Source organism: Aythya fuligula, chromosome 2, assembly GCF_009819795.1.
Source record: "Aythya fuligula isolate bAytFul2 chromosome 2, bAytFul2.pri, whole genome shotgun sequence".
In the NCBI taxonomy this organism is placed as follows: domain Eukaryota; kingdom Metazoa; phylum Chordata; class Aves; order Anseriformes; family Anatidae; genus Aythya; species Aythya fuligula.
In genome coordinates, this window is record NC_045560.1 from 43,539,554 (window position 1) to 43,567,295 (window position 27,742).

General features: G+C 39.4%; 1 protein-coding gene across 1 annotated transcript in view; it reads right to left on the reverse strand.

Annotated features, from left to right (window-relative positions):
- OSBPL10 (oxysterol binding protein like 10) overlaps positions 1-27,742 on the reverse strand; it is a gene marked incomplete at its 5' end in the record, with an annotated part of 107,545 nt that overhangs the window by 72,301 nt on the left and 7,502 nt on the right. Inside the window, 2 exons of the mRNA XM_032181021.1 lie at positions 2,706-2,785; positions 4,263-4,438. Coding sequence (XP_032036912.1) covers positions 2,706-2,785; positions 4,263-4,438 — 256 coding nt within the window. The remainder of the gene's footprint in view (positions 1-2,705; positions 2,786-4,262; positions 4,439-27,742) is intronic.

Here is a 27,742-nt window from a genome sequence, read left to right on the forward strand (position 1 = left end):
GAAGCAGAGTGACATCTCCAGCTTCCCTTAGATCAACACTCAGCAGATTCCTCAGTGAGCCAGTTGGGGAACCAAGTACTTTTTAGCAGGATGGGGCTCTTGCTGTTTGATGCCCAAGCTGCTACAGGCCAGAAACACAACATAGCCTGCACCAGAGGTGGCAGCAGACGGAAGGGAATTGGACTGCCTTGTATAGCTGCAGGGAATCAGCAGATGGGTTGAAGTGAGACGTGAAATCGTACCATCCAGTTTTAGCAGCTCACTGGCCAGCTCCAAGCCAGAAGCTGGAACAAGGAGTCATCTGCCTCTTTATTCTAGCACAAACTGAAGCTGAAAGTTTCCACCTCATCACAATTTAAGACACAAGCTACGTCACAAGATAAAGATTTCTGTTCCCTACTATGTTCCTGATACACACTGAGAAATACAAGGGTTACATGCCAATCCAGCAACTAATACATTCATGTATATTGAAATTAAGAGCTGGTATAAAAAGCTCTCTCTGTGTATTTAGAAGTGTTTTTTACAGCCACCATCATAAAACAGTGAAGAAGGAGGGATATGAAACAGAAAAACAAGTGAGCTTTTGAAAACGCATGGATATAAGATTATTCTTGAGAGTTACTGGAAAAATCATGTATAGGGCTACTACTTCTTGAATTCATTCTCTCTCTCTGAATTCCAATTTGACTAACATTTTTAATTAAGACTCAGACAATCAAATTGACTTAACATAGTCTTAAAAACACACACACACAAACAAGAAACAGCAATCCTTATCCAGACACAGATGACTTCTTCCAGTACGGCATGATTTGGCACTCTATAGAGGTTGAGAGCTCTGTAATTAAGCAAAATGAAATTTGTATAGGAATACTGAGAACATTAAAACTATCCTACAGCATGGGTATTATTTGCCAGAGCACATTATCCTTTTACTACTTTTTTTTTTTTTAAATCATTAAGATGTAAAATTTAATTAAAATAAAGTGAGAGACTTAGCCTGTCTTATATATGCTTGTCAGTTGTATAGCTCACCTTTGGACCATATTCAGACATTAGTATGCAAGCAACATTTTCATACAGCTTTTTTTTTTGTCACTGCTCTGCTTAATGTCCTCTACCATTCCAGTCCCCAACAGAAGTTTTAAAGACTGAAAGTCATACAGTAACATTGTAAGAAATTAAAAAAACAGGAATGGTGTAAACTTTTTTTCTTGAAAACTCTCCCTGAACAGTATTTTTCTTTATTTGACTCAGATATAAGCATACAAAGAAATCACGAACAAGTTTATTTGAAGTATAAACATTACAGCATTTCTATTTACAGAATGCCACCGTTATTAGTGTACTATAAAAGCTAATTTGTGAAATAAAAACCACAACATATAACTACACAAGAAGGGGATAAAAGTCAGATTCAGATTTCACTACATGGCTGCTTGCACCTGCAGGAGTTCAGAGGAACTTCAGTAAAGGAATACATAAGTTTTGCAAATAGATTATGAAAATTATTTAAGGATACTGTTATTAGGGAACATTGATGGCATTGCACAGTGTACATATAAACAAAATACATTGTGAATAGTACTGGGCCACAGTTATATAAAAGTAATATTTAACTACCCAGTTTAAGAATTGAAAGAGTCTACTAAAACATTGAAGTTATTTATTCTCCTCAGAAAAGGCTTTTATGTAACCAGAATTGCTTCCTGACAAGTTATCATCACTCAAGAAGAAGAAGAAAAAGCTTTTATTTTACTTCAGACACTTCAGTGAATGTTGTTCTCTTAAAAACACCATCCAGTTGTTCAGTTAACATATAATCAATATTCTCTAGATCTTGGGGGCAGAGCAAGCAGGAGTCCTTTCTACCTGCAGTTATATGCATTTATTTCTTTATTTATATAGCAAACAATTTATCTTTCTTCCTTATTGTAAAGATGTCATTAGAAGTGTTTAAAAGACTGAAGATGAGAAGAGGAGGTGTTTGGTTTTTTTTAAGTGATTTTTAGTATTAATGCTAAAAATACACACAACATAAATACAGTAACAACCTGTTCCTCAATGTGTATTGTCATCCCTTCCACCTTCAAAGTGCATTCTAATTTGAACAGACTCATGTCATTTCTACTTGGAGGCAGGGAACACCCTCCACTCATCATTCTGCTATTTTTAAAGTACTTGTCAAATATACTTGTCTGTTTGACAACAAGAATTCAGACATCACTTGTAAAGAGATAATATTAATCTTCATTTGATGGCCTCTTTCAGATTTGGTAAAGATATTGTAAAACTGACTATTGCTAATACCTACCTGAAGTTTCTATAGTAAGAGCCATTAAATCTTACAGAATTGAATAAAACTAGTATCAGCGAGCGCTTTAAGTACTAATAGGGCACTACACAGGTATTTATTATGGAACAGCTGACCCAACCTTTCAATAACCACCTATCGACTTCATAGTCACCTAACGAACTTCATAAATTTCCCATGAATTGGACAATGTTTATTTATTGAGAAAGCTCAATTGACTTGAAGAAGTCTGTTCTAGCTAACAAGGAATTACAACTTGCTGCTTTTATTCATGAATCTCGAACCACGAACTCACAGAGTATGGCAGCCACTCTATCACCCAGATTACGCTGTTCTACACCTACACCACCTCAAACACAGTACTTACTTCTCCCTCTGAATTATTTACCTTAGAATTACCTTCCTTGTGATGTTTGGCACAGGATCGAAGCTGAGTGATCCAGTATTGTTTCTCCTTTGCATCAGCAGCTAGAACAAAACCAAGAGAATGCAGGTGTTCACAAGTGAACTGATGCTTTTTTTTTTTTTAAATGCATTTAGATCTGTGAAAACTCAAGCTGTCAATCAGCTACCAGACAAGCTACCAGTTCCCCAGATACTTCAGTCCTTCTTTTCTAACACAGTTCAAGTAAATCTCTCTTTAAACCTGTATGTCACTCACATGCCACTGAAAGGTACAAGAATGAAAACCACATCCCCCAAAACATCTTTGAGAAACAGGTTTAAAAAGCAGTGATAATATTTTCTGCACTCTGTATCAAGTGGTTCCTTTATAACTTTACTAAATATACTCAGAAGTGTCTTTTTTTAAAGAAAAAAAAAAAAAGCACTAATGCAGTAGTCCTAATTAACAATATCAGTACAGAAGTGGATAATTTCAGTATTTTCTTCTACTTCCTCTGCTATTAAATATCTTGATAGTTTTTGACTCATCATAAAAAATATTTATTGAATTTAATCAACTTCATATATCTGACTAAATTAAAAACAGCAAATTGTAAGTGTTTAACAATCTCAAGTGGGTGGAAAAGCATGACAACAAACAAAAAGCGTTTATGATTTCTAACTGTGCAAATCCCAAAATATATTTACAGACAGTCTCCTTGCTTGCTTTTGTGTTTTGGTTTTGCATATAAAACAATAACATCTCTTCATTCACATTTCTATAGCTCTACCACAGGGAGTCCTGCTTAGCCAACTGAAACTGGTCAGAATAAACTAATGCAATTTTGAACTTTTGTAACGCTGTATTACACACCACCTTTTTTTTTTTTTTTTTTAATTTGTCTATGAACTAGTTTAATATGAATGTATCTAAATCAATCAACCATACTGAAAAATGCTTGAGAATTTTTTTTTTTTTTTTAATATTTTTTTTTTCTTCAAACATAACTTTTACACACCCTATAGTCTTTACAGTATTTGGGAACAAAGGAAGGCAAAATTTAATACCTATTAAAGGTATGATAGGTATAATACCTATCAAAGGTATGTTAAATTACTCCAAGAACAGAGTATCTTAACAGCTTTCCACTGGTATCTTCCCTTCTCGAACCCAACAGCAGATTCATCACTGCACTTGATCAGGAGGATGGTGGCACAAGAGAACAATGTAGAACTGAAATGCTATGACGTGGACAGCAATGAAAACAGCTCCTCCTTCCTTCAGGAGCAAAGCAGACACACTGTACAATCAGCATGCCACTCTAAGAGCTTATTGAATGTATCTTGAGGTATCTTCCAGCCCTGAAAGCTTGTATGTTGTAAATTCACATGTACTTAATTCCAGATTACTGTTACATTCTGTTTTATAGTGTCGTATGGAACAACATAGCCATAAAGCCCCTACTTTATGACAGTATAGGGAAGTAAGAGAGAAATGAGAGAAGAGACACAAGCAAGAAAAGGGAGAACAACTCAGCTGGTACTTTAAGCAGCACTGTACCTCTCAACTTAAATATCTCTCCGTTAGCAGAGTAGACCACCAGCATGTGCGGCACTTCGTCACTGGGTGATATTATAGCTCCAGCTAAAGACAAGGTTCCTCGAGGCTTCTGGTTTTTACTTTGTTCATTCACAAAATACTGCAGAATCCCCGTCTCAAAGTCCAGCACAAAGTACCTGTTCAAAGAAATTGCAACCATGTAATATTTCTGTTACAGGGCTTTTCATGCATTTACTTAGATGAGCACAAATCAATCTTAAATCAAGATCACAAACAAACAAATTAGGTTAAAGTCATCTTTGGTAATAACTCAATTTAATAAGGTACTGCTATTTTGATTAGTTGCTTTTTTTTTTTTTAAGGGCATGTTTCTGAAAGGAACGCGTGTTTCTTTCAGATTAATGGCGAGGGTCACACACAAGACATAAAAATAAGGAAGGGAGGTGTTCACTGAAGAGATTGCACAGAAGATGTATGAGACAGTTTCTTTTTTGATGTTTTCTTTATTGCATTTATAACCTTGATATATATGCTAATTTTCCACAACCAAGCTTTTGAAAAGGCAACGCTGCCTTTGCAGAAGGATGAGCACAATTAAAGGCACGGTATTTTCACTTCTGTGATCATACTTCACATGCAGATGTCATCATTGTAATTTGGAAAACTGACGAAGGGAAATGAACATTCAGATCCCATTCAACACCAGGTAGGAAGCACAAATGACCACCTACAAGAAAACAACTAGGAGGAAAGAGAAACAGAAGGCTAAATTCCACGTGGTCACTCTGCTAACAAGTTCTAACAAGGAAAAAAAAAATCATTGTTGATCACATATTTAGGAGCAGGAAACATTCAGCCAGTTAAAAAGCAGTAGCCACAAAGATAAATAAAGAATAAAGAATAAAATTTATACTTTAATAAGCATTTATTTTTTAAAAAATAATAATAGGAATAAAATAATAAACAGAAGATCTAAAAAATAAAAAATAAGAGTAGCCATTCAGAATCACAGTATGTTGAGGAGAAAGGGAAGCACTGATGGATGGAGAGCACAGGAAGTTCAGGAGTAGAAAGTGCCTAAAAACTTTTGCAGTTCGTTGTTCTGTACTGACAGAGACAAGCGATGGACTACGCAAATAAAGCATACATGGAAGATACTGAGCTGGAAGATCATCTAATTTTTAAACTGGTTGTTCTTGGAACATTTTTTGTAGGGTTCCAAGCAAAACCTTGGGAGGTTGAAACAATGAAAGCAAATGCTTCATATAATATAAAGAGAATACATTTAGAAACAACTGTACACAAAAATCAGAGTCCTGAGTTGTCTTTATACTAAGACAAACATCGTGGCTTGGTTGTAAGGCGCTGACATTTTGCTCCAACCCTGCTCTGTTAGGAAGGGGCAATGGTCTCCTCTTGCTGAGGAGCAAACAAGCAGCCTCACCCTGCTCCAGGCTTCCCTCACCCCATTTTGACGAACACAAGCCACTCCACAGTAAGCCAGCTGCTGGGATCGCAGCATCATTTGTGGTTCTCCACACACTAGAGTGAATATGACACAAAGATGACCTACCCCCTTTGTTCCTGCTAAAAAGAATAGCCCTAACAAATCGACTAATACCACTAACATAGGCATTTGGGACACATTACATACTATTGATCCTGTAGATGGGACAGTTCATGTGAATTTGTGTACAGAAACCGTGACTGATCAGACTTCTGTAATGCCGCATACCCCAGAGCTGCCCAGGTCACTACGTTATCTTGAAAGCGTCATTTCCTCTCAGCCCTTTTTCAATATCCCCATATGAAGGACACCTCTGAGGTTTCCCTCACAGAATATTTCCAGGACTCTCTTTACAACCTACTGAGGTTCTTGGTGTTCTTTGCTGCTTCTCTTTTTTCACCTTAAATGAGCCTGGGCCTGATGCAAGCAATCGTTGCCCAAGACTTACAGAGCTTCAGACATTTTGGCTGGGCAATCTTCCTTTACCAACCTTTACTCAGAACTCTCTACTGCCTCCACAACAGAACAAAGATCACTTTCACCATAAATTATTCACACATTAACAACCCGTCCCAAATAATTTTAAGCTACTGCACCATTAACCCTCACTTCTGCCCTGACTCCATCTCACAAATCTCCCTTAAGTGCCCTCTGCATCCCTTCCCTTACTTAACGAATAGCAACCCTCTCTTTTGTAACCATGAAACATCTTTTTGCCTTCTCTTTCCAGAGTTTACCTTCACAACATAAAAAAGGACCACAGCTAATAGCAAGCTGAGTGCCAACCAGCACCATGTTTTCAACAGCAGCTTTAAACACAAGGAGGCCCTAAACAGGAATTGCCAAAATTTCAGGAGATTATCTTACTGCCTTTTATTACATCAGTCCACAATCTTCATGTTTTGGTTGGCTTTTAAGTGATTTTACAATACTGCTTTCCCACTTACAAAGCATTTTTCCCTCTTCTGATCGCTCTGTAGGGAGAGATGATGCACTTAACTGTGGGGGAAAACAGCAGAATTGGAAAACACAATCAAAAAGTCTGACTGTACATTTCATAGTACATTTTCTTTTCACTTACCCTCAAGTTTTACCTTGCCTGTTTTAGGAATAGACAGAAGGGATGCTATGCCCCTGAAAATGCCTTTGCTTGACCCTAGAGCAAGTGTTTCTTTCCATCCAACTGACAAGTTTCCAGTTTTCAGTTCCTTTGGGTGTAGCAAACAACCCCAGGCTTCATACATCGTCACGTCCACTCTGAGCTTGTGGAAACCCTCACGATAATTGTGTTGTCCTTTATTGTTCCACTTCTTTCAGCCTTGTTATCAGGCCATGTTTTATCAATTCCTATGCTGTAAGTCATCGTTCTGCTTACTGCAGTACAGCTCCACAATTAGGAAAAGCAACAACAGAAAAGGAAAAAATAAAAAATAAAAATTGAAAAATTAAACATCTTTCCTATCAAATCCAAGGAAAAAAGATCCTTTGAGTCTATTAGAATAGAGTCTATTAAGCTACATCCACACTACGAGCACTTCAGCTCAGAAATCTTTTCGCACTAGACCAGCAAAGCACTCCCAAAATGAACATAAGCTCCACAAAAACGTGCTTTGCATTGCCATAAAGCTTCCCCTGAGAAGGAAAGCAGCCATGCAGGCACAGAATACACCTTTACCCGTATAGTGACATCCTACACTGGTGACTTTTGCAATTCCTCATATGCAGAGATGGCATCCTGCCACACCCTTGTCATCACAGCTACAGCAGAAGCGTTAATTTGACCTCCTAGCCAACCATAGCCTATTTTACGTATAGTCTCAGAAAAAAAAACAGGACATTACCATTGGCCTTCTACCTTCAATTTTTTAGTGCCTGCAACGATGTCTCAGCTGCCTGTAAGTATGCAGCACATTTGCAATACAACCCCAGCAATACTCCTAAAGGGGGGAAAAAGGAACCAGTTTTCACAAGCCTCCACGCTGCCCTCTCCAAGTACCCACCCTGCCTACTGCGTTGTCCCAGATGAATCAGGTTCTACGCCTGCCAACTCTGAAAGCCAGAAGAGAAAAACAGAATCAGCTACAGAAACAGAAGGCCTGACTGCTCAACAAAAACTGGCTGTGTCAACAAAATAGCTTTCCTGTGATTTTCGAGAGGCCAACAGCTCAGGAACTCTTTCTTCAGAGTCATCCATCCTGACCATGACCTTGCTCATGTCACAAGGAAACAAGTGTTTGCTTTGCAAGAGTTATGGGTGGATGCACAACGCCCCTCTTCACCTTTCGGGCAGACCGTATCTCAAAAAAAAAAAAAAAAAAAAGGAAAAAAAAGATAGGAAGCTGCACAGGCAACTACAGACTCAAAGAGAAGCAGGGGGGTGATGCACTTTGAAAAACTTTAACAGGATAGAAAGGAGCCAGGAGAAGGAATGAGGAATTAAATGTTTGAATCAAGCAGTGTGAAACTTCCACAGGAAGGAAAAAAAAAATCTGAAAAAGATAAAAGAAACAGAAAGAGCTTCCAAAAACATTTTCTCCTGTGAGAGAACAAATGATGATCCAGTTAAGACCATCACAAAAACACAGGAGAACTGGAGAGCAGGTTCTTTCATTAGCTAAAGGTGGAAAAGCTATATATAAAGCGGGGCGGCAGAGAAAGAGTGGTGCATGCCCCATTTTAGGAGCCTGATTGAACTGTGTGAAAAGAACGGGGCTATCTTTTAACTGGAGTTCCCGAAGCCATTTGTCCCGCACACCAGGGAAATAACAGCAGGAACGTCTCCAGAACCGATTAATCTTGCCACCTTATCCTCTATTACTTCACTGAGCTTGCTCACGGAGCACACATTTACCCAGGACACTGGATTTCTGTAATTAACTTCCAGATTAACATTGACAAAAACTTTACTGCACTGTTAAGGGAACAGGCAGGCAGGGGCGAGCAGAGCTGAGTTATCTGAGAGCTGACATAGGAATGATGAGCCACAGAGAGACCAGGAAATAACTGCTGCTGGCACACACTGCCCAAATATCGCTTAGTTCTGTTCTGATACCAAAACCAGACAAAAATCACTGATTTTTATTATTGAGATTCATTACAAGAGGCCACCTAGAGATGAGCTGGAGCACTATCGATTTATTGCTCCAACAAATCAACGCTACTTAAGCACTGCTCAAAGCAGATATATAAACCCGTAAGCAAGAAAGGCAAACCATTTCACGGAAGAGAAGTCTTGAAGAACGGATTTCTTGCTTTAACCTCAAACCCGTTCAGAAAACGGCATCTTCCTGCTCCTCTGGCCCAGCCTCCAGCTCACCAGTTCCCCTCAAGCTCCTGGGATGCTCCGCGGCTATTCCCCCGATCCCGTTCCTGCAGGGTGCCTGCCACAGCCCTCGCTGCAGCCCTTCTGTTCTCCTCCCGGCCATTTTAGCAGCAGAGAAACCCAATCTGCTGTTAATCTCCTATCACGGGATTAACCCTGAGATGTCCCCCTCATCCCCAGCATGCAACATCGCAAAACAGATTGACGGCATTTCTGCATTTTGCTCCTGAATTACCTTAAATTCAACTGATTGATGGAAGCATGCCCACCATCTAGAGGTACACCACGTAATAAATGAATGGAGGAGGTAGCTTGCATTACCGTCCCCTAGATATGACAGGGTATTTTCACACATTTAACTTCTCATTATCCACAAATGCCTCACAGCTGAGTACATCAACCAGATGCAGATGCTTTACCAACAGATATCAATTACCAGACCAAATATTCAGCCACACTCAGCAAATGGGAATTTTATTGCTGTTCTAGCAAGTACAAGCCTGACACTGCTAGATTTTTTTTTTAAGTTACTCCTGATGATGATGCTTGATGCTTTATTTCTATTTTACTTACCATATTTCAAAACCATTGCTCTCAGATTAAAAGCCAGGTCTTATGAATTCTGTAACTACCTGTCTTAATTTTAACCCTCCTAAATTGCATTCCTACCCCTTTTGTCCGTTCACCTTGACAGCCATTTCTTTAGAAAAGAAATAAAAATAAAAACAAGGTCAAGCAGAACAAGGACGATGCATTAAGAAACACAGCTACGTTGCTTTCTAAATGCCTGGAGGGGAAAAAAAAAAAGACTCAAACACTGTACAAATTAACTACTTCAACTAGATTTTTGTATTTATTGCTATTTTTGTTGTTGTTGTTTTTAAATATCTATATAGTGAACAGAGGGAAGTTTACCTTTTAGTTCCCCATTCAAAAAAAAATTAACAAAAAGCAGTAACTGTGGTTTAATACTGATAAAATGCTTGTGGTGTATTAGGAAACAAAAATGGTCTCCCATCAAGACTGTCAGAGGACAAAAGCTGTACAGTTTTTGCTGAGAAAATTCTTACATTCCCAAAACTGTCCCAGTTTGAGGTAATCCGAAAATACCCCAAACTATCAGGAGCTCATGATGCGAACGTTTCCCATAAAATTTACTCACCTCACTGGTTTTGGGAAATACCAGTTTCACATTTCCAGTTAAATGAGGCATTTCAGCATTCTCATATGGAAATGCACACCTTAAAAAAAGTTAAAAGTCCCAACATTTTAGGGATTTCACCGTTCAGCTGTACATCCATAACATGGTGCGCTGCCCACTGAAGCTTTCAGAGGCACATCTGCAGCACGCAGAGGTATGCTCCTAGCAGAAAAACATCCCTTAAAATAGCAGCATTCTTTTCTCCTCTTATTCTGAGCACATCCCAGTAACTAACAAACTATCTGGAAATATATTTTCAACACTCTGTAATCACAGGAAGTTTTCAAGGTAATGCTACTTGTTCTTTCCATTGTGCAGTGTATTTCTAGTGATTTGAATTCTCCCCACACCCGTCCTCCCCAGCTAAATCAATTTTCAGGTCCAGATTTTGTAAAACTTTTAGTTTGAATTTCTAACATGACAGAGATTTGGGGTTTGTCTGCTTGTTTTTAAATATAAATATAAAAGACTTTTGCAATTGGACAACTGCAATCCCAGTCAGAGCTTTATTTATGAATGTTTCTCAGTCTGATAAAGCCTCAGCCCGCCTTTGGAAAGCCACCTTGGATTAATTACTTCCCTGGGATCATAATCTAGTCTGCACTGGAATCTATGCTTCATAGCAAGACTGTGTCTAATCCCAGGGGTAATCTGTTTAAAACTCATACAGCTACCGCACAGTACCATAGACAAACCCTTTAACTAAAGACAAAACCTTCCATAATCTCCAAACAATGGCATGTTTCTTCATAATAAAGTGACCTAACCCAGCAGCTACTTCTGGATGGAGAAGCACACTTGGTATCTACAGCAGGATAGCTGCTTTCAGAGGAATGAACTTTTCTCTCTAAGCTCTACTTTAGCTCTTCCCCAGACACACCTTCTCCTGAAGTCTCATAATACAGACTTTACAACCTACTTTTTATTTTGCAGATTGTTCAGATGAAATAACTTGATTTGAAGCAGCACAAAGTTTTTATGTGCTTAAGTGATTTAAAACCCTGACATGCAACATCACCTCCTCCAGCATTGTTACTTGTCTAAAAAATATGGCTGTTAAAAAAATATATGTAATAAGAATTATACGATAGAAAGTAAATGACTGTGTCAAAGAAAGGCAAAGTTTATGGTTCTAATGACTGAAAGAAATGTCATATAGAAATATTTCATTTTTAGGAAGCTGTACCTCATCGGGCCATCTTGGAGACATTTATGCAACTACTTAACTCTTTTTTTTTCACCCTTTTATGCCCTAAGACTGATTGAATTATTGATGCCAATGAATATAACGCCTGGCATACACTTTTCATACTCAAGGGATTTACTATTAAAAATCACCTCTGAAGATATCACTCAAAGTCCAGCGGTTGGGAGAGCTCACTTACGTTTCAGTAACTGTTGAGCATCCTTTATTCACTGAGGTTATTCCATTTATAGTTTCCTAACAGAAAATGTAAAAATTGCAGTGTTCATTAAAAAGCTTACTGACTTTGAACGTCTGAATATTTTGAACATTTGAACAAAACTCAATTTTTAAAAGTCATTTCTCTGCATTACTGTAATTGCATACTAATCAAGCTCAACTGCAATTTGCTCGATACTTTTAGAAGTGTTTTACATCTAAAGCGGAGATGAGAAATAGAGGAAGCATTATCCACAGCCGATGGAAGGAGAGGTTGTTCTGTCTTAAATAAGTCCTTATTGCTTTGTCAAGTCCTACTCAATTTCTAAACCACCAGGTAAGCCCACTTGATGAACCAAAATGTCCCTTGCCATCTGCAGGAGCTAGAGTTGCTACTAGGCAGCTCATCGGTTCCTCAAGGTTGGTTTTCTCCTGCCAATTACCTCCCCCGGTTCAGCAGTCTGAAATCCTACACCGTCAGCAAACGTGTGGGCAAGTACGGTGCCCAAATTTTATTTAAGTAAGAAGAGATAGCAGTAGGTATAAATATATTAATACTAGTTTTCTGAATTTCCAGTGGAGTTACTGAGGGGTTGCGTTTTAGGGAAAATAATAGGCTTAAACATCATGCATCTAGTTTCACTAATCAGATTCAGAATTCATGCGGATTTGTGGGAAAGTGCATTAATTGTATGAATCTGTGCTTCTGCACAACACTGGCATGTTGAAGGACAGCAAGTTAGTGGCAAGCACACAAACAAAAGGTATACAGCTGAGGCTGGCACCATAAACAGCACTTAGAGCTCACACCCCACCAAACTGGCTGGCTGCCCCATGCTATTTCGTGTCATTTAGCAACCCTTCCCACCTTCCTTTTTTATTTCTTCTAAATTTACTACTATTTAATAATTAAGCAGGCTCCGATTCTGTATCCCAGATCAGAGAGAAAAGACTAACAGTGACATAATTGGGGGAATAAATGGGCCAGGACGATCTTAATTACAATATTATCACCCAGCTCGATTTCGATCGCAGATTAAAAATAGAGTTTGCAGCTAGGAAAGTGCGTTCTTCATTTATAAGGAAAACAACCATGATAAAGTAAAACAAGAACAGAGTACCTCCGTGTCACTCTGATTAACCTGACTGGAAGGAAAGGAAGTTAAGCTTTAAAAGATACAAGACTAAAACACACAGAAACCCTGTACCAGAGAGAACGAGTTACACACAAACTCCACATCCTACATATGGACAACAGCTCCCCTGCTTCAAGTCTTTATGCAGTACTGGTAGCCACCAGAAATCAAGCCCTCCGCTTTCTCTGTTTTCCCCAAATCCATCTAAAGTGGGTTTTACATTTAGGTTTTACCTAGTCATCCCAAGAGGATGCAAAGAAATACAGCGCACGATCTTTTATAACATCCATAAATCAATCAAATATATCCATCTGACAGCCTGGTTCTCCTGTACGTAGTGGCAGAGTAGGAAATTCATCTGTCTTGTCCCCACAACACACACCAAAAGGGTCTGGAATTGCTGGGTTTGTGTCAGCACGACCACAGAAACATGCAGGTTGGAAAGCAACTCTAAGTCCTGCCACGCAGCAAAGTTTAAAGAAAACCACATCCCACTGAATGTGTGTCTGACAACCAGGTCTAAATCACAATTTTATCTCAAAATACTCACTGTCATCCATAATCCAAATTCTCCGCTATTTGTAGCTACTAAATTTTGGCGATGCCAAACATATGCACAGCAGAAAAAGGCTGCTGAACAGAAAATACCATCTATCAACTTGAAATACCCACACACCCCGCTCCTTCTTCATCCTTGGCAACTAAAGCCTGTCACCTGAACTACATTCAGAGAGACAGATGCTACTCCCAGGACAGAAAAAGCACGAAGGAAGGAAGCAGAAAGTCTTCATCACAGGTGCCTCCTGCACAATACTTTCCACTCACCCCATCCTCAACTTCTATTTATATTAACTATTAACAAATCAAATAACTAAGGCACAGAGAATGACCCCAAACACCAGCACGAACGCTGAAGCTGAGGATGAGACAATTGCTGGCTGAGGCAATTGATAGCCCAAACACCTCCAGGTAGAAATTTGGGGAAATTATTCAGGTAATCAAGACCACAAAATGGACTTCAAGTAGAAGTAGCTCAAATAACAAGAAGATTCAGGCTTCAATTAGAGCAGCTGTAGAGTAGTTTGGGCTACTTTAAGTGCTGCTTTTTGCTCGATTTAACAGCGAGAGAACGGAAATTAGGAATAACATTCAATCATGGCTTGAGCCAATTACACAAAGAAAAGGCATCCGTTGTCTCAGCCCAGAAGTCATTCGGGCTCCAAGGTCTCAGAGTTAAACGCCAGGGAAATTCTCTGTGCAGGTGAACCCTAAAGGGTCGGCTCCTCCCAGGTGAATATGCTCCTGTGGACAGCAGGGCCAGCACAGTTGTAAATTGACCTGCATATAAAGAATGTGGAGTAAATACCAATGCAAGCAAGTTGGTCAGTGGAGGTCTTTCCAACCCATTTTTGCAGCTTGCTGGAAATGGAGGTTGCTTTAAGAGAGTGTAAAAACTCTGAACTCACAGTAAAGGTATCTTCAATCATGCAACTGAATTATAAATTGCATGCTGTCAAGTCTGCACTATTTTGTATATAGGAATTATTGAAAAATATTTAAATAACAGAATTGTCTTAAGTCTTACTTAGCTCTTCCCTCACTTTTAAACATAAAATACAAAATATTAGAGGGGATTCGAAAAAATAAATTAATAAAAGATGACACCAACCTAGAAATTTTCAATAGAAATTACTGAAAATTAAAGTAGTCTCTCATGTCATGGTTTGTGGAGCTAGAACCTCAGTTTTATCATGACCACTGTGCTGCCAACAAGTAAGGGGTAATTTACAGAGGACAGGAAGGCAAGAAATGAAGGAATGGACAAGTAGAACAGTTTGGCCATGGGATGTGCCAAAAGGTGTTCAGTAGATTTACCTAAAACTAAGTAAAAAGAATACTGAAGAATCCTATTGACACTACAGTCAAGAAAAAGCACTATTACTTTTTTTTTTTTTTTTTTTTTTTTAAAACTCATGAAGCCATAGCATCTGAGGGCTGTTTTAATGACATCCTGTTTTGCTGTAATTATCAGCATGGGCAGAAATACACAAAACAATTCTGGTGCTTTTGTTTTTCTCGTTTGGTCTATCCCATTTCCAGCACTACTAAGAATCATAAGTGATGGTGTATGGTCTGAAGTTTGGGGGTTTATTTTTCAGTTACAGGAATAAACACGGTACTGTTTTTCCCTCGTTCATTTATATCTTACGCTATCTCCTCGAAATCTGTCTTACCATCTGCTAATCTAAAAACCTAAATATACAGAAAAAGTAAACCTACAAGTGAAAATGCAAATCGTGTGTATTCTGCATGTTCAACACCCTCAGGCACGCTGTGTAAAGATCTGCTTATGTCACTCCTGCTCAGCTTAAAGGTGACCTGCAAGTGGAAAAAGCATCCCTTTAGTTTATTTGTGATATATGAGAGACACCTAGGATGCTATCTTCCTGTCACATCAGCCTGAAGATTTAGTTCCATCTTTCTCCAGTTTTTCTGAAAGAATAATGTGGAAGACATCACCAGAAGACAACAGATAAATAAACACAAAAATTCAGGCATGTAGAGCAAGCAGGGGAATACTCAAAAGGTAGACAGGAAGCTAAAGGACTCCATAAAGGCATTTCCATCTTGTATTACAAATTTTGATAGGTTTCCGACAGGCACCGCTTGACAATACTACGAGTCACCTCTGTCACTGAATAGCTGCAGGCTCCAAATCACAGGTGCCACTAATGCATGCTGTGGCAGGAGAAGCTGTTATGGCTTCCCATTGCTTGCTCCCTTCCACTTCACTGCCGGAGATCATCACCTCCAGGCAGCAGCAAACCACCCCTTCCTCAGCCCTGAGCTCAGGGAAACTGAAATCGATGGACTGACGGGGGATGCCAGTGCATCTCGTACCCATCTGCTTTTCCAACGCTGTTATTTGGAGGAAAGTCAGAGCTATCTCAGTCAGTGCAAGCTAACTGGTATGAGACCGCAAAGAACATGACATTCCACTGGAAGCCAAAACCCTTCTAAAAATTACACTTCGTCTCATTTACATGTGATGCATTTCCATGCATGAAGACTTCAGAAATCAGCACCGACATCCTTTTAGCATTGTTCATATTCTGTGTGAAAACTCCATTCCAACACTGCCTCGCTGAAGGGAAGAAAAAAGGTAGCTCCAGTGTTTCTTAACACATACAATTCCTCTAGGACCAGTAAATTAAATGAAAAGTGTTAAACATCCAGTGTTAGCCCTTTAAGATCTGAATTACTTATTTTTAAACAAATACATCTTGCTCGTTTACACCACACTCCACAACAATACAGCAGAAATAAACAACAATCCACCCCCAAAATCTCAGATGGTTGTTACATCAACATAATTGGGTGAAGTGAAGTGAGCTGAACTTAGAAAGCATGAGTGAAAAATCCTGGGAGTTTCTCACACTTCCTCCTCAAGGAAGAATTGCTGCTTAGCACCTTAAAAACCTAGCTCTGATGAAGAAGCCTTCCTCTATTCAGGGTTATGTCAGAGCTACCAGTCTGTCACCTAAATTTCTTTGCTCCCATCACTGGCCAACAGCAGCAGCACATTCCGTGAGACCCTAAACAATAATAAGAGTTGTTAGCTAGAGAATAACACAGTTTATAGCTTGCACTTGTTTCACCAGAACTATTGTAAAGATCAGAGATCTGTTTTCCATTTAAGGTTAGTTTGACAAAAAAGCCACACGCTTCCTTTTTCCCCCGAGCACCCAGCAGCATGCACCCTCACTTTCAAAAGAAATCATGTAGAAATCACAATTCCCAAGACTTGGCAATTGGTTGCTGACTACAGTCACAGGAATTAGAGTATTTAAGAGCCTCGTCTTGTAACTTGTGGAAACAGGAGACAAGAACCTGCTCCTGATATCAGATACCCTCCTTACCTTACATGTTGGCAATATATGCTCCAGAAGCAAATAGCCAAAACCTGCAAAGATAATCGATGGGTCAGAGTGGTTCCATTTGATTTGTCAACTCCAACTCTCCCATTCCTGCCCTGCCTTTTTGTATTTTTGTGTTGAGTTTTTTCTTTTGTTTTCAGTTGTATTTCTTAAAAAATGTTGTTTTTCTTTTTCAGCTTTTGAGTGGAGTGCTTGAGAGAATTAAATGCTTAAATCAGCACTTCAAGTTCTACCTCCTTGTATACACCTTAGTCAATGCATGGATTCTGGCAAACCATTTGGGTTTCAGGGTGAAACTCCTAACTCTACAAATCTTATCTGTATTGTTGGAGACAACAGAAACTTTACAGCAGTTGCAACAGTGGAGTGCAGCAAGGGGCAGAAGAGGAATGAAAAAATGAGAAACTCCAATTTATTTATTTAAATTTATTTTTTTTTTTACCACCACCTTTGTATTCTGCATATCTATTGCTGAATTCCTTTGGAGCCTACAGACAATTTATTTTTATTTTTTAATCTTTTCACATTCATCACTTATTATTTTACAACTCTACTCCTGGCAACATAAAAGTGCTTTTCTTAAAAGTCACTGAAGAAAAAAAAATGGGAAGATATCTCCAAGGTGTATTGTCACTAATGAAAACTTAACAGTAAATCCACTTTCTTTTAAACATGCTGACAACTTCATGGCTTATCAATGGTATCGAGCTGAATTACCTGCCTGTAGCAGATCACATTGTGGAACAGTAAATTAACCTAATGAGACACACAAATAATCACTTAGAGTTGCTTCCACTACAACTTCAGTTTTTAATACATTTCCTCAGGTCAGGTTTATGCTCTTTTTGGTACAACCAGTATTAGATATTATACCAAAAGAGCAGGGTTGTGTTTTTTTTCCCTCCACGTGATGGGAAGCAACTTTAACTCTGCAGATTTCCAGTGCACTTGCAGTATGCCAGCTGCACCAGCCAGAAGCCCAAGTCTTGTTTTTTGTGCTTGAACATTTAGGCTACACTCTGAACATCTCCAAAACCTCCATAGTTGTAATACAGAAACAGTACAGGGAGATTTGGAAGAAGGAAAATCAAGTCACTACAGCTTAACCACTTCCCCAGCTAGCGGTTATAAGCAGTTGGTTTTCCTTCAATTACCAGAAATTTTCAACCTTAAAAATCCAGAGCAAGCAAAACTACTCTATTACACTAAAGCTCTAAGCAAAGACTTAGGATTTATTTTCTGTCCTTCAAGCACTGCTCAAAAAACTCGTCCTCCCAGCTTTTTATTTCATCCCTAATTATGACAAAAATTAATGCTGTGGTAAGTACTTCTCGATTGAGCCGCTTCTTTGTAGTTTTCTTCTAGCTTCTTCCCAAATGTTATCAACTATTTGCAAACACCCTTGGCAGATGTTGCTCCTTAGCTGCTGGTTTCCCTTGTCTGCAGCTCAAACAGAAAAGATATCATTGGGGAGCTTCAGAACATATACTATTATTCCCCCTCTACTCAACAAAATAACTCCTCGTATCTGAAACAGCCATATTATCATCAGAAATGCTCAAGCAAAGAAAAGAAAGGGAAGATTCCCTAATGGAGCACATGTCCCAGTTGAAAACTGGAACTATAAAAAGAGATGCATTTGACAGCCACTTCTAAAAACCATTACGTTGCACACTTATTTCTCACAAGAAACCACTGTAAAGAAGGATTGCTCCTCAATTTAGAGGACACAAACTGCAAGGCCTGCTTTTCTAACAGCAATTTGATATTTGAAGGTCATTCCTGTTCTGCAGTGCTCTTTGGTACCTTACAAGCTGCCTGCACCACCCTTCTCCGTGTTCACACCAGTCCCTGCACTGCAGCATTGGACATGGCTCCCTCTCTGCTTTTCATTTCATTCCCAGCAGAGACAAGCAGACTGCATGATAAAATGTCATCAAGAAATCAAACAACTAAATACACTTGGAGAAAAAGTCCTTAATAACAGCCTAGCAAATAATCTTAAGGGATTCCTAGACTGCTCTAGTAACCCGTGCTTGCTGTGTGAATGGCAATAGCAAGCTTGCCTCCTATGCAGCCCATGAAACTGTGACGTAGCAGGGAACAATGCAGAAAACAAACATCAGGAAGAAAGTCAAGAGCAGGAGTTTCAAGAAACAGAACTTCTTTTCCTGGAAGAGAAAGAAAGACATAAGGTGTTTGTTTTTTCCTTGAGCAATATAAACATGCCACAACCTAACTCAACCTCTGAATCCGCTGGTGGCAAATGTGTGCAGAAAGGGGAGAAAAATACCATCTCCTAAATGTAAATACACCGGAACAAGTAGAGATGGTCATAAACAAACTGCAAAAGCAGGGCTCCAATAGCTTTCAGATTCCAGAGCTAAGTTTCCCAATTCTCGTAGTTTCCTTTTAAAAAGCGTGCAATTCAGTATTCCAGTAATTAAATCCAGCTGAGGGGAGTAATGGAAATCAAAACTCAACATATGAGTAGAGTAGGTATTTTCAGCCTCTCAGACATCTGTTCTCGATGTCCTGACACCATCTCAGATAAGCAATCTGTGAGAAACTGCACTGTATTTTTCCTGTACCAGCTGCTTTCTCTATTACTCCTGACAGTTCCATTAAGCTTTCCAACTCCCTTGGTTGAGATACCTATCCCACATCCCTTGCGTTCAATCTGTTCAAATGTCACTCATGAAAAATCAATTTTTCAGCTGAAGGGGAACAAAATCCAAAAAGCCTTCGTGTCATTAGCCTCATCCCTGAACCATTTCTAATTTTTAGAAAATGCGACGTTTTCATGGCTGTTCTCTTCACTTGCAGATGTTTTTTGTTCTCTGCGGTTCATCTGCTGGAGCTCCTGCTCCCCTACACTCCTCACCACATCAAATGCGGGATCAGATAAAGAGGGAAGAATTGGGAGAGGAAGGAGGGGAGGTGGATTCATACCATTTATCCGGTCCCACAGAAAATCTTCGCGGTGAGCTGCCAACCTCTTCGTTCAACGCAAGAAAGAGCAAGGCTGTACTTGGCATCCGCTCAGCCCTTTTCCTCAAGGCTTTAATTCTTCCATTAAAAAGCCAGCATAGAGAAAAGATCAGAACCTAAACCATCAGGCAAACAGCTGTAAGCTGCTAGAGCTTGCTCAGAAGGTCTGAATATTTCCTGTGGCTCATCCCTCGCCTCAGGAACTCCCAGCAGAAGCTCTGTGCCCAGGAAGCGCCCACCTGAGCCCCCACCAACTGCGGCTGCCATCTGATCCCTCGACGAGAGGGGACACATGGTGGGGACAGTGCCAACAGCCCTCCTACACTGACAGGAGCACGGTGTGCTAAGGGGAACGCTCGGCTCTGGGTTTGAGCCATCTGCCAGCTGCTAGCCCAAAGCATTGCAAAGAGCCAGGCTGCATTTCTGGCTTTCTTTTGGCTGATAACATTTGAAGTGCCGCACTGAATTGATTAAGCTATGCCAAACCTGCACCCTATTCCTTCACCGCTGGGCCTGGGGGCTGTGAATTACTTCTATTTAGCTCAACAACTGACACCTGTCTGAGCTCCCAGGCACACGCGAGGCTGTAAAGGTTGAAAAAGCACCTGATGAGCAGAAAGTCACAGAATGAAGCTTGTGATTTGAGCCTTCAACCCCTGGGAAGGACAGGGCAGCTGAAGGAGGCTGTCGAAACCCCCAGCTGCCTGCCACAATGGGTTCACCTCTTAGAGCTTTGCTTCCAGAGAGTTGCTGGTCCCTTAGCTCCTTACGGCTCCAAGCCTCACTTAGCACCTTAACTAAAAAAAGAAAGGTAAGAATAGCAGTAACGTGCTATTTTCATTACATTTTTACTATCAAAACATAAAACTAGGGAAGCCAGAGGGGTTTGGAACTAGCAGCCCTGAGAGCAAGTTATTTAACCAAGAGAAGAACTGAGGAATTAAAAGTTTCTGCTATTCCCGTCTTTGCTTGTGCTTTTCTTGTGATTTTCTTCTCAGTACACTTTGTTTTAAAGACTGCCAAGTGTAAGCAATTCATCTGAACAATATTTTATTTTTTCAACAGCAGAAGAAACTTCCAAGTACCTCCAAGCCTATTCCTAGTTTATTTTTAGATGGACTAGATTTCAAGTTGACATATTTCCAATATTTTGTTGAAGCCATCTTTTCAAGAAAAAAGAGCCTGTCAAGAGAAAGATACCGACTGTACCGTGTCACAGTAACGCAGCCCGGCAGGGTTCAAAGCCTAACCACGTCCCATCGCTGGATAGCACAGCACACATCTTCAATTAGCTGCCTTGAGTCAGCAAACTTTTATGGAGGTTGTACCGCAGTTCACTGACTCCTCTGCCAGACTTTCATAGTTCACCCTTGTTTTGCAACGCCTTGTCCTCAGCAGGAATCACTGCCAGGAGACAGCAACTTTCGGTGTTATTCCCTGGTACGGAGTAAAAACATCAAGGAGGAAGAGACCTCCAGATGTACTAAACTTCCTGTAAACTGATAATTAATGTTTCAATTTGAAGACCACAGCATCTTATAATCAATGAGAGCCATTCGTGGATCTCAGTGTTACAGGGGAAAAAAAAAAAAAAAAAAAAAGATAGAAGGAAAACCTGTATTTTACACCTGGCAATGTTTTTAATGAGGAAAAATGTGTTAATTAGGGATCAAGCACCTCTTCCTCAAACCTCAGTGGATTAAGTGCCACATTTGAGTCTTGTACAACTCTATAAGGAACTTAGGCTATTCTCAGATAAAGAACACAATATTCGATTAATCACCCTATAAAATAGGGTGATAAAGGTTGTTTTTTGTGTGTTTTTTTTAATAACAGTTGTGCTACAACTTGGCTTATTTTTACTGAGCAACATATTGCAATACTGAGAAGGATACAAGCTGACTTAATCTATTACTGTGTGTTAAAATTATTAATAACTTTAATATTGCCAACAAAACAGGCAATTAAAACAGTTTTAAACACTTTTTTTTTTATCTGAAATGTGCTTGTCTTTGTCTAGATCAGAGTTACAATGCCCATGTAACACTGGCATATACAAGGATGTGGCTCCCTCGTTTTTTCTGATAACTCTCTCATGCTCATCCAGCTATTTTTGGCTTGCGGACCTACCCACATTACTCACGTAATTTACACGGGAGAAACAGTTTGAAAGACAGTTAAAAACAAACCCCGGAACACATAATGAGAGCTAATCACCACCTACGGAAGCAATAAACACCAAAATTTCAGAGGTAATTTCCAGGTGCAGAAAGGCACGCACACGATGCCAGGAGGCAGCAGTCCTCCTACCAGTTCTTCATCCCTCCCTCGTTGCACACAGCACTCACACAACTCACCAAGGGTCTGTTCTCCAGCGCTGGTCCAGGCACAATTTATTGCAACATTTTCCAAAAGATTACACGGGCTATCCGATACTTTTGAGCAAACGCTTCCCGAACCCATCTGTTTGGTCAGTAATTTTTGTCAAAGTTAAAAACAGGTATTTTATTCCACCAAATTCGGTCTGTGTGATCACTGTACTGTTTATAGCAGGTGTTATTTTTCACTTTCACAACAACAATTTATCATCTAGGTTCCCTGAACTGAACCTCATGAATGCTGGCATTTCTCCCAACAGCAGGGTTCATTTAAAATATTATATCACTGACAGAACCTGTTGATGCAGTGGTATGTATTTCATGCTCATACACCAGAGGCTGAAAACTCAACTAGGATACACTAAATCCATTCCTGTAAGTTGCATATATATATGTATATATATATAGTTATTTATTTATTAAATATATATACTCATATAAAACAACAACAAAAAAAAATGTTAGAGGCAATTTAAGAAGGTCTTGCTTTGGGAATTTTTAAGTTTTTCAGTCTTTCCTCTTCCCATCCGCTTGTTCTTCTTAGCTTTTGAGCTTTTTTTCTTTTTTCCTGCCCAATCTGTAGCCTACAAATCCCCAGTTTGAAATAATTACCATATCCAAGATCACGCAGCATTTTCTTTACACATCATATGGAATTAAAGTAAGGCATATAAAGAACTTGCTTTCAAGTTCTCAGCATGCTGGCTCGTTTCCATCTCTTCTCCATCCCAACTAGTTCAAACAAAGCTTTGCAGAAACCAGACGTTTCTCCCAAACTGCATCATCTTAGGAGAGCTGGAACTTTGCAGCTTTCTAGGCCGAGAGCTTGCACTGGCTTTGCCTTTACTCTTAGGACCATCAATTCAAGGACTAAAACGAGAAGTTAAAGTTTCTGTTTGGGTCTTTATCCTGACAGTTGATAAGCAGCCACCTTCACAACCCAGCATCTTGTCAACACTGTTTCACAGAAACATATGCATAGGATCCACACAGTCCACCCAAGGGTGGTTTCACCAATATGTTGTGAGATATTCAGCGTATTAGCCACGATCCCCCTGGAGATAGCGTATTTGATCTGCAAGTAACAATAACTTCTAAAGACCTTTATGTGTTACGTTGCTGCTTTACATCTATTTCTAAAAACATCGCTCTGTTATAGGCACAACAATCCAGATCCTCATTTTTAAATCAAAAATGAAGAAACAATACTTACGACCTTTAACGGGAAAGCAGTTAGCATCATCACATATGCTCCAACTCCCACATACCCAACGTTGTGTTTCAAAGGGCAGAGGTAAGTCTGGCACATTAATATATATCCAGGTGGGCACTGTCAGGAGCTTCCTCTGGCTGCTGTTCACACACTACTAGCCTGAAATGAGCTCTGCTACAGAAGGCGGTGGTGGAAAAGAAGTAAAAGCAGAAAAATCCCCACTGCCCTACATGGTCTGCAACTTAGAAAAAAAATAATTACTCTTTCTCATGTGCCATTCCTAAAGGAAATATTAAAATTAATAAATCAGAGCAAATTATCTCGGGTTTCTTAGGCTTCATTCTGAATTCACATTATATGGTTTCTAGACCTTCTTTTTAATTTTTAAAAAAGGTGGTAAAGGTCTATCTTTGTACTGCCTTCAGTTCTACATCCATTTCCTTTTCTCCACTTTCTTCCCCTTCCATGGCTCTCCTACCCTCTATCAATCTTCCTCCAGAAGCTTTTACTCCTTTTCTAAATTTTTCCCACCACTCCACACCTCATCTTTCTTCCCCTATTCTATTGCCAAATTACCCTTTCCTTACACTTACATAATGAAATTATAAAGAGTTTGACACGTAACCCAACAGTCAAAAATCAAAGCCTACTAACCAGGTAAGACAAAACATACTGAAAGGAAGGGGAAAAAAAAAAAAAAGTACACCTTATGGTGTGGAAGGGAAACCTTCCAGCTGAGAGATCTTTTTCCTCTTTTTGAGAGCAGGAGCTTCTATAAAAAGCTTGCTCTGATAAGGCACCAAAAAACAACACCTCCAGGAGAGGTTTTTGTGCCAGTGCAGAATACCCAAATGCTTGCAGGAATGAATAATGAATTTTTTGTTTCTCTACCTTGCCTACATTTAGGTAACTTATTCATGATCCAGTTCATTTTCTTCCTCCTACGACCAGAATAAAAGCAGTATAAAAACCAGAATAAGACCTGACACGCCTCCTCCTCAATTCCCTGATGGCTTCAAATAATAGCAACAGACCATTGGCCATTTCCCCTCTCCCCACGTTTTGTTACAGACATCAGGATTACAAGGAGCAGAATATCTGGCCTTGCCTTCACTAGCTTAAACTAGTTTCTTCTTATGAGGAAGGTTTTCTCCATGCTGTCAAGCTAGAAACACAGGCATGCACCCCTCTCCTACCGAGGCCAAACGCAGCACTCTGCCACCTGGTGCCACCGGGTGTTTTCCCAGTGTACGTGTCCCTTTCCATAAAAGTAGCCTCCTATCTCAAAGATGTAGCAACTGATACATCTTGCAAGTGGCACTGTGGGTCATAATTTCATAGATAAAATAAACACTGAAGCTTTGTCAACACAGAGCCCCAACTTCTATATACATAATTCCTTTGACTTTTAACTATACTATTTAAAAATACTCTAGACAATTCATCTCATTACAATTCTTACCTGTGCCACAACTCCCTTCTCAAGCAAGTCAAATTAACAGCATTGATTTGCTTTTAAAAAAATCCTTGGAAACCTGATGAAAGGCACACTATAAGGCTCAGCTCTTAATACCACAACAGGTAATCTCTGAAAAGCCGTGCAGCTGAAGCAAAGCCACCCTCCAGGTCAGGGAGAACTACATACTTGCTATACGAACTGGTAGTAATAACTTATTCAAAACCATTCAAAAAAAAAAAAAGTATTAACTTAGGGATTCAACCTACAGCTATCCAAGTGATAGCCTGTGAGGTCTGTTCAGTCAAATACCTTGAGGCACCTTGAAATGCTATGAAATGCTTCAAGTGTGTGTGCTGGACTAAGAGATGCACGGTAGCAACTGCACTTAGCCTGTAGGAGGGCCCTGAAACCAAGCACCAAGCATACAGCAGTTAGTAACACGTATCAGGGGAGTGCCAGCTTTTATTCTGAAGAACTGCACTCCAAATTGTGAGCTGCAATTTTATAAGAAAGATACTGCCAGCAAAAATGTTAGATTTCCCAAAGCATATCGTGAATGATTCACAAATATGAAGGTTCATCGATACAGACACTCGGTGCATCCAGCTCCTGTCCACAAAAAACAGTGGGAAAGTTCCCAAACCGAAGGAAACAACACTGTCAAAACAGTTTTAGAAGGATAAATGGGACAGACAGCCTAGTTAGTTCAGGCCTTTGAGCCATTCAATAAGGTAACACAACAGCAGATACAGTCCCTTTTTTAACAGGCAAAGACATCTGCAGCAAGGTAACTAACACCCACCACTATGCATTTACCAAAACCAAATTTCCTTCAGAAAGCCTGCTACGGTTTTGATCTCACAAGTTTGCTCCGTAATATTAGCAGTGTTGAAGCAATGCAGGCAGCACTGAACCTAAGCACAATACAAAAAGGAACATGAGACATTAAATGCATTGGAAAACAGTTAAAGGATGTAGCCAGCCTCAAAATATGAGGCTGAATGAGGATGTTTGAGTGAATGTCTTTCTAATGGGGTTCCTTGCCAATCAGTTCTTGGCTTTCAAGTGTTTAGTAATGACCTAGATGAAGAAAAAAAATCCATAAAGATTGCAGTTGATGTAAAAAAAAAAAAAAAAAAAAAAGCTATCTTCAGCAAATAACACACATTCCAACACTGTCAAAATAAGATCTTCCATCTAGTGATAATAAAGCCTTGATTACAAGATAGTAGATTTACCTGCACTGACTCAAAAACACAGTTGTTGTTTATTTTCAAGCAATTCTTCCAACTAATAATCAGTTTCACCAGCTGTATTTTTTAAATGATTGCCTTCTGTAAACAAGAAATTAACTACTATTTTTCTCCCACAAAAATAAGGCATGCACAAGCCACAAGAGAGACTAAGACTTATCACAAGGGATATGGGAAAAAAAGTGCTAACCCTGGAGAGAGCATACTGCAGGAATACAGCTCCCATGGCAATCCCTTCATCACCTTCCTATGCAAAAAAAAAAAAAAAAAAAAAAAAAAGTGTGCTAAGTTTTCACTTTGGTGCTTCTGGCACAGTACTACCAAAAAGAGTATGTTACTGGACATCAGGAGGAAAAGGTAAGCCACAGCTAACCGCACAAAGTTGTGTCCATCCTTGAAGAAAAACACTGGCATATCCAATAATAATCATAATGATCATAAATGATTAAAATTGCAGGGAAGCCTGACTTGGAGCAAGGAAACTCCATTGGTTTAGATACCAAGAGACACACAAAAGATAACCTAGCCGGTCCACAAGGACTGCACAAGGAAATTAAATTTGATAAGAGGTTATCTTCAGTCTCATACACAGTATGTGCAACAAGGATTCAGTGAAACATCAAGGCTGACATATATTAAGAAAAACGGGCAATTTTTTAAGCAGGGAGTAGTTAAAGATGGTTCCAATGATGAAGAATTGTCTACCACTGGAAGAAAAATTCTCAGAAAGATAACCAGTGCCAAACACAAGTCTAGGTGGAATAGGAACCAAGACAAATTCCATGGCTTGTGCTATGTAGCTGGGTAGTTAAGGACCTGTATTTCTCAACTATAATTTACCTACTAATTAAATGCCATTTTGGAAAGCAAAGTACAGTAGCATTTAGACAATGTCTACTGCAATGTTAAGTACTAAGCAAGCTTTGCCTCCTTGGACTGGGTTCTAAACTGTGCTCAGATATCTCAGTAGTATACCCCAAAAGCCTGTAAGAGCTAAAGCAAAGCGACAGGACTTGTGTAAAGAAAGTTGTTGAAGTTTATTAGGCTGAAAAAAAGAAATTCAACATTTTTAGTTGGCCCAGATTCAATACTTTTTTATCATTTGTTATAAAATTGATTTTTAAAATAGCATTTTACATTAAGAGACAAGAGTCATGGTGATTTTCAGCATCCTTTTCACTTGAAAGGTTCAGCCTTTTAAATATATCATAAAGAACAAGGTAAGAATTTTATTATTGCTTAGCCAAAGAGAAGTTAAAGCCCAGATGTTTTCTTCTTATTAAACAATTGTTTTAAAATATAAAATAATGGGAAAAATCTCTTGAATATTTCCCTTATGTACTTGGAAAAAGACCCCAGGCACATTACTCAGTTCAACAACTCACTGCCACTTCTACTTGAATACAATCTGTATCCCCAAACTGGTGCATTTTTAAGAGCCAGCAAGTGCGTGCGTGCTCCCTCTAACCACATTTATCTTTGCGTTGCTAAACACAGAAATCTCCCTTGAAAAAGATGGCAGTGAGATGAGCTGGTAATAACAAAACCCAGATAAGGGTAAGTGCTTCAGTGTTAGTGCCAACTGCCACTTCTTTTCACTGTCTGAAAGCTGAGTGTGACATCTGGGTGAAGGGAAGACCACGCTCTATTTTGCCTGTCACTTCATTCCCTCTGGTACCA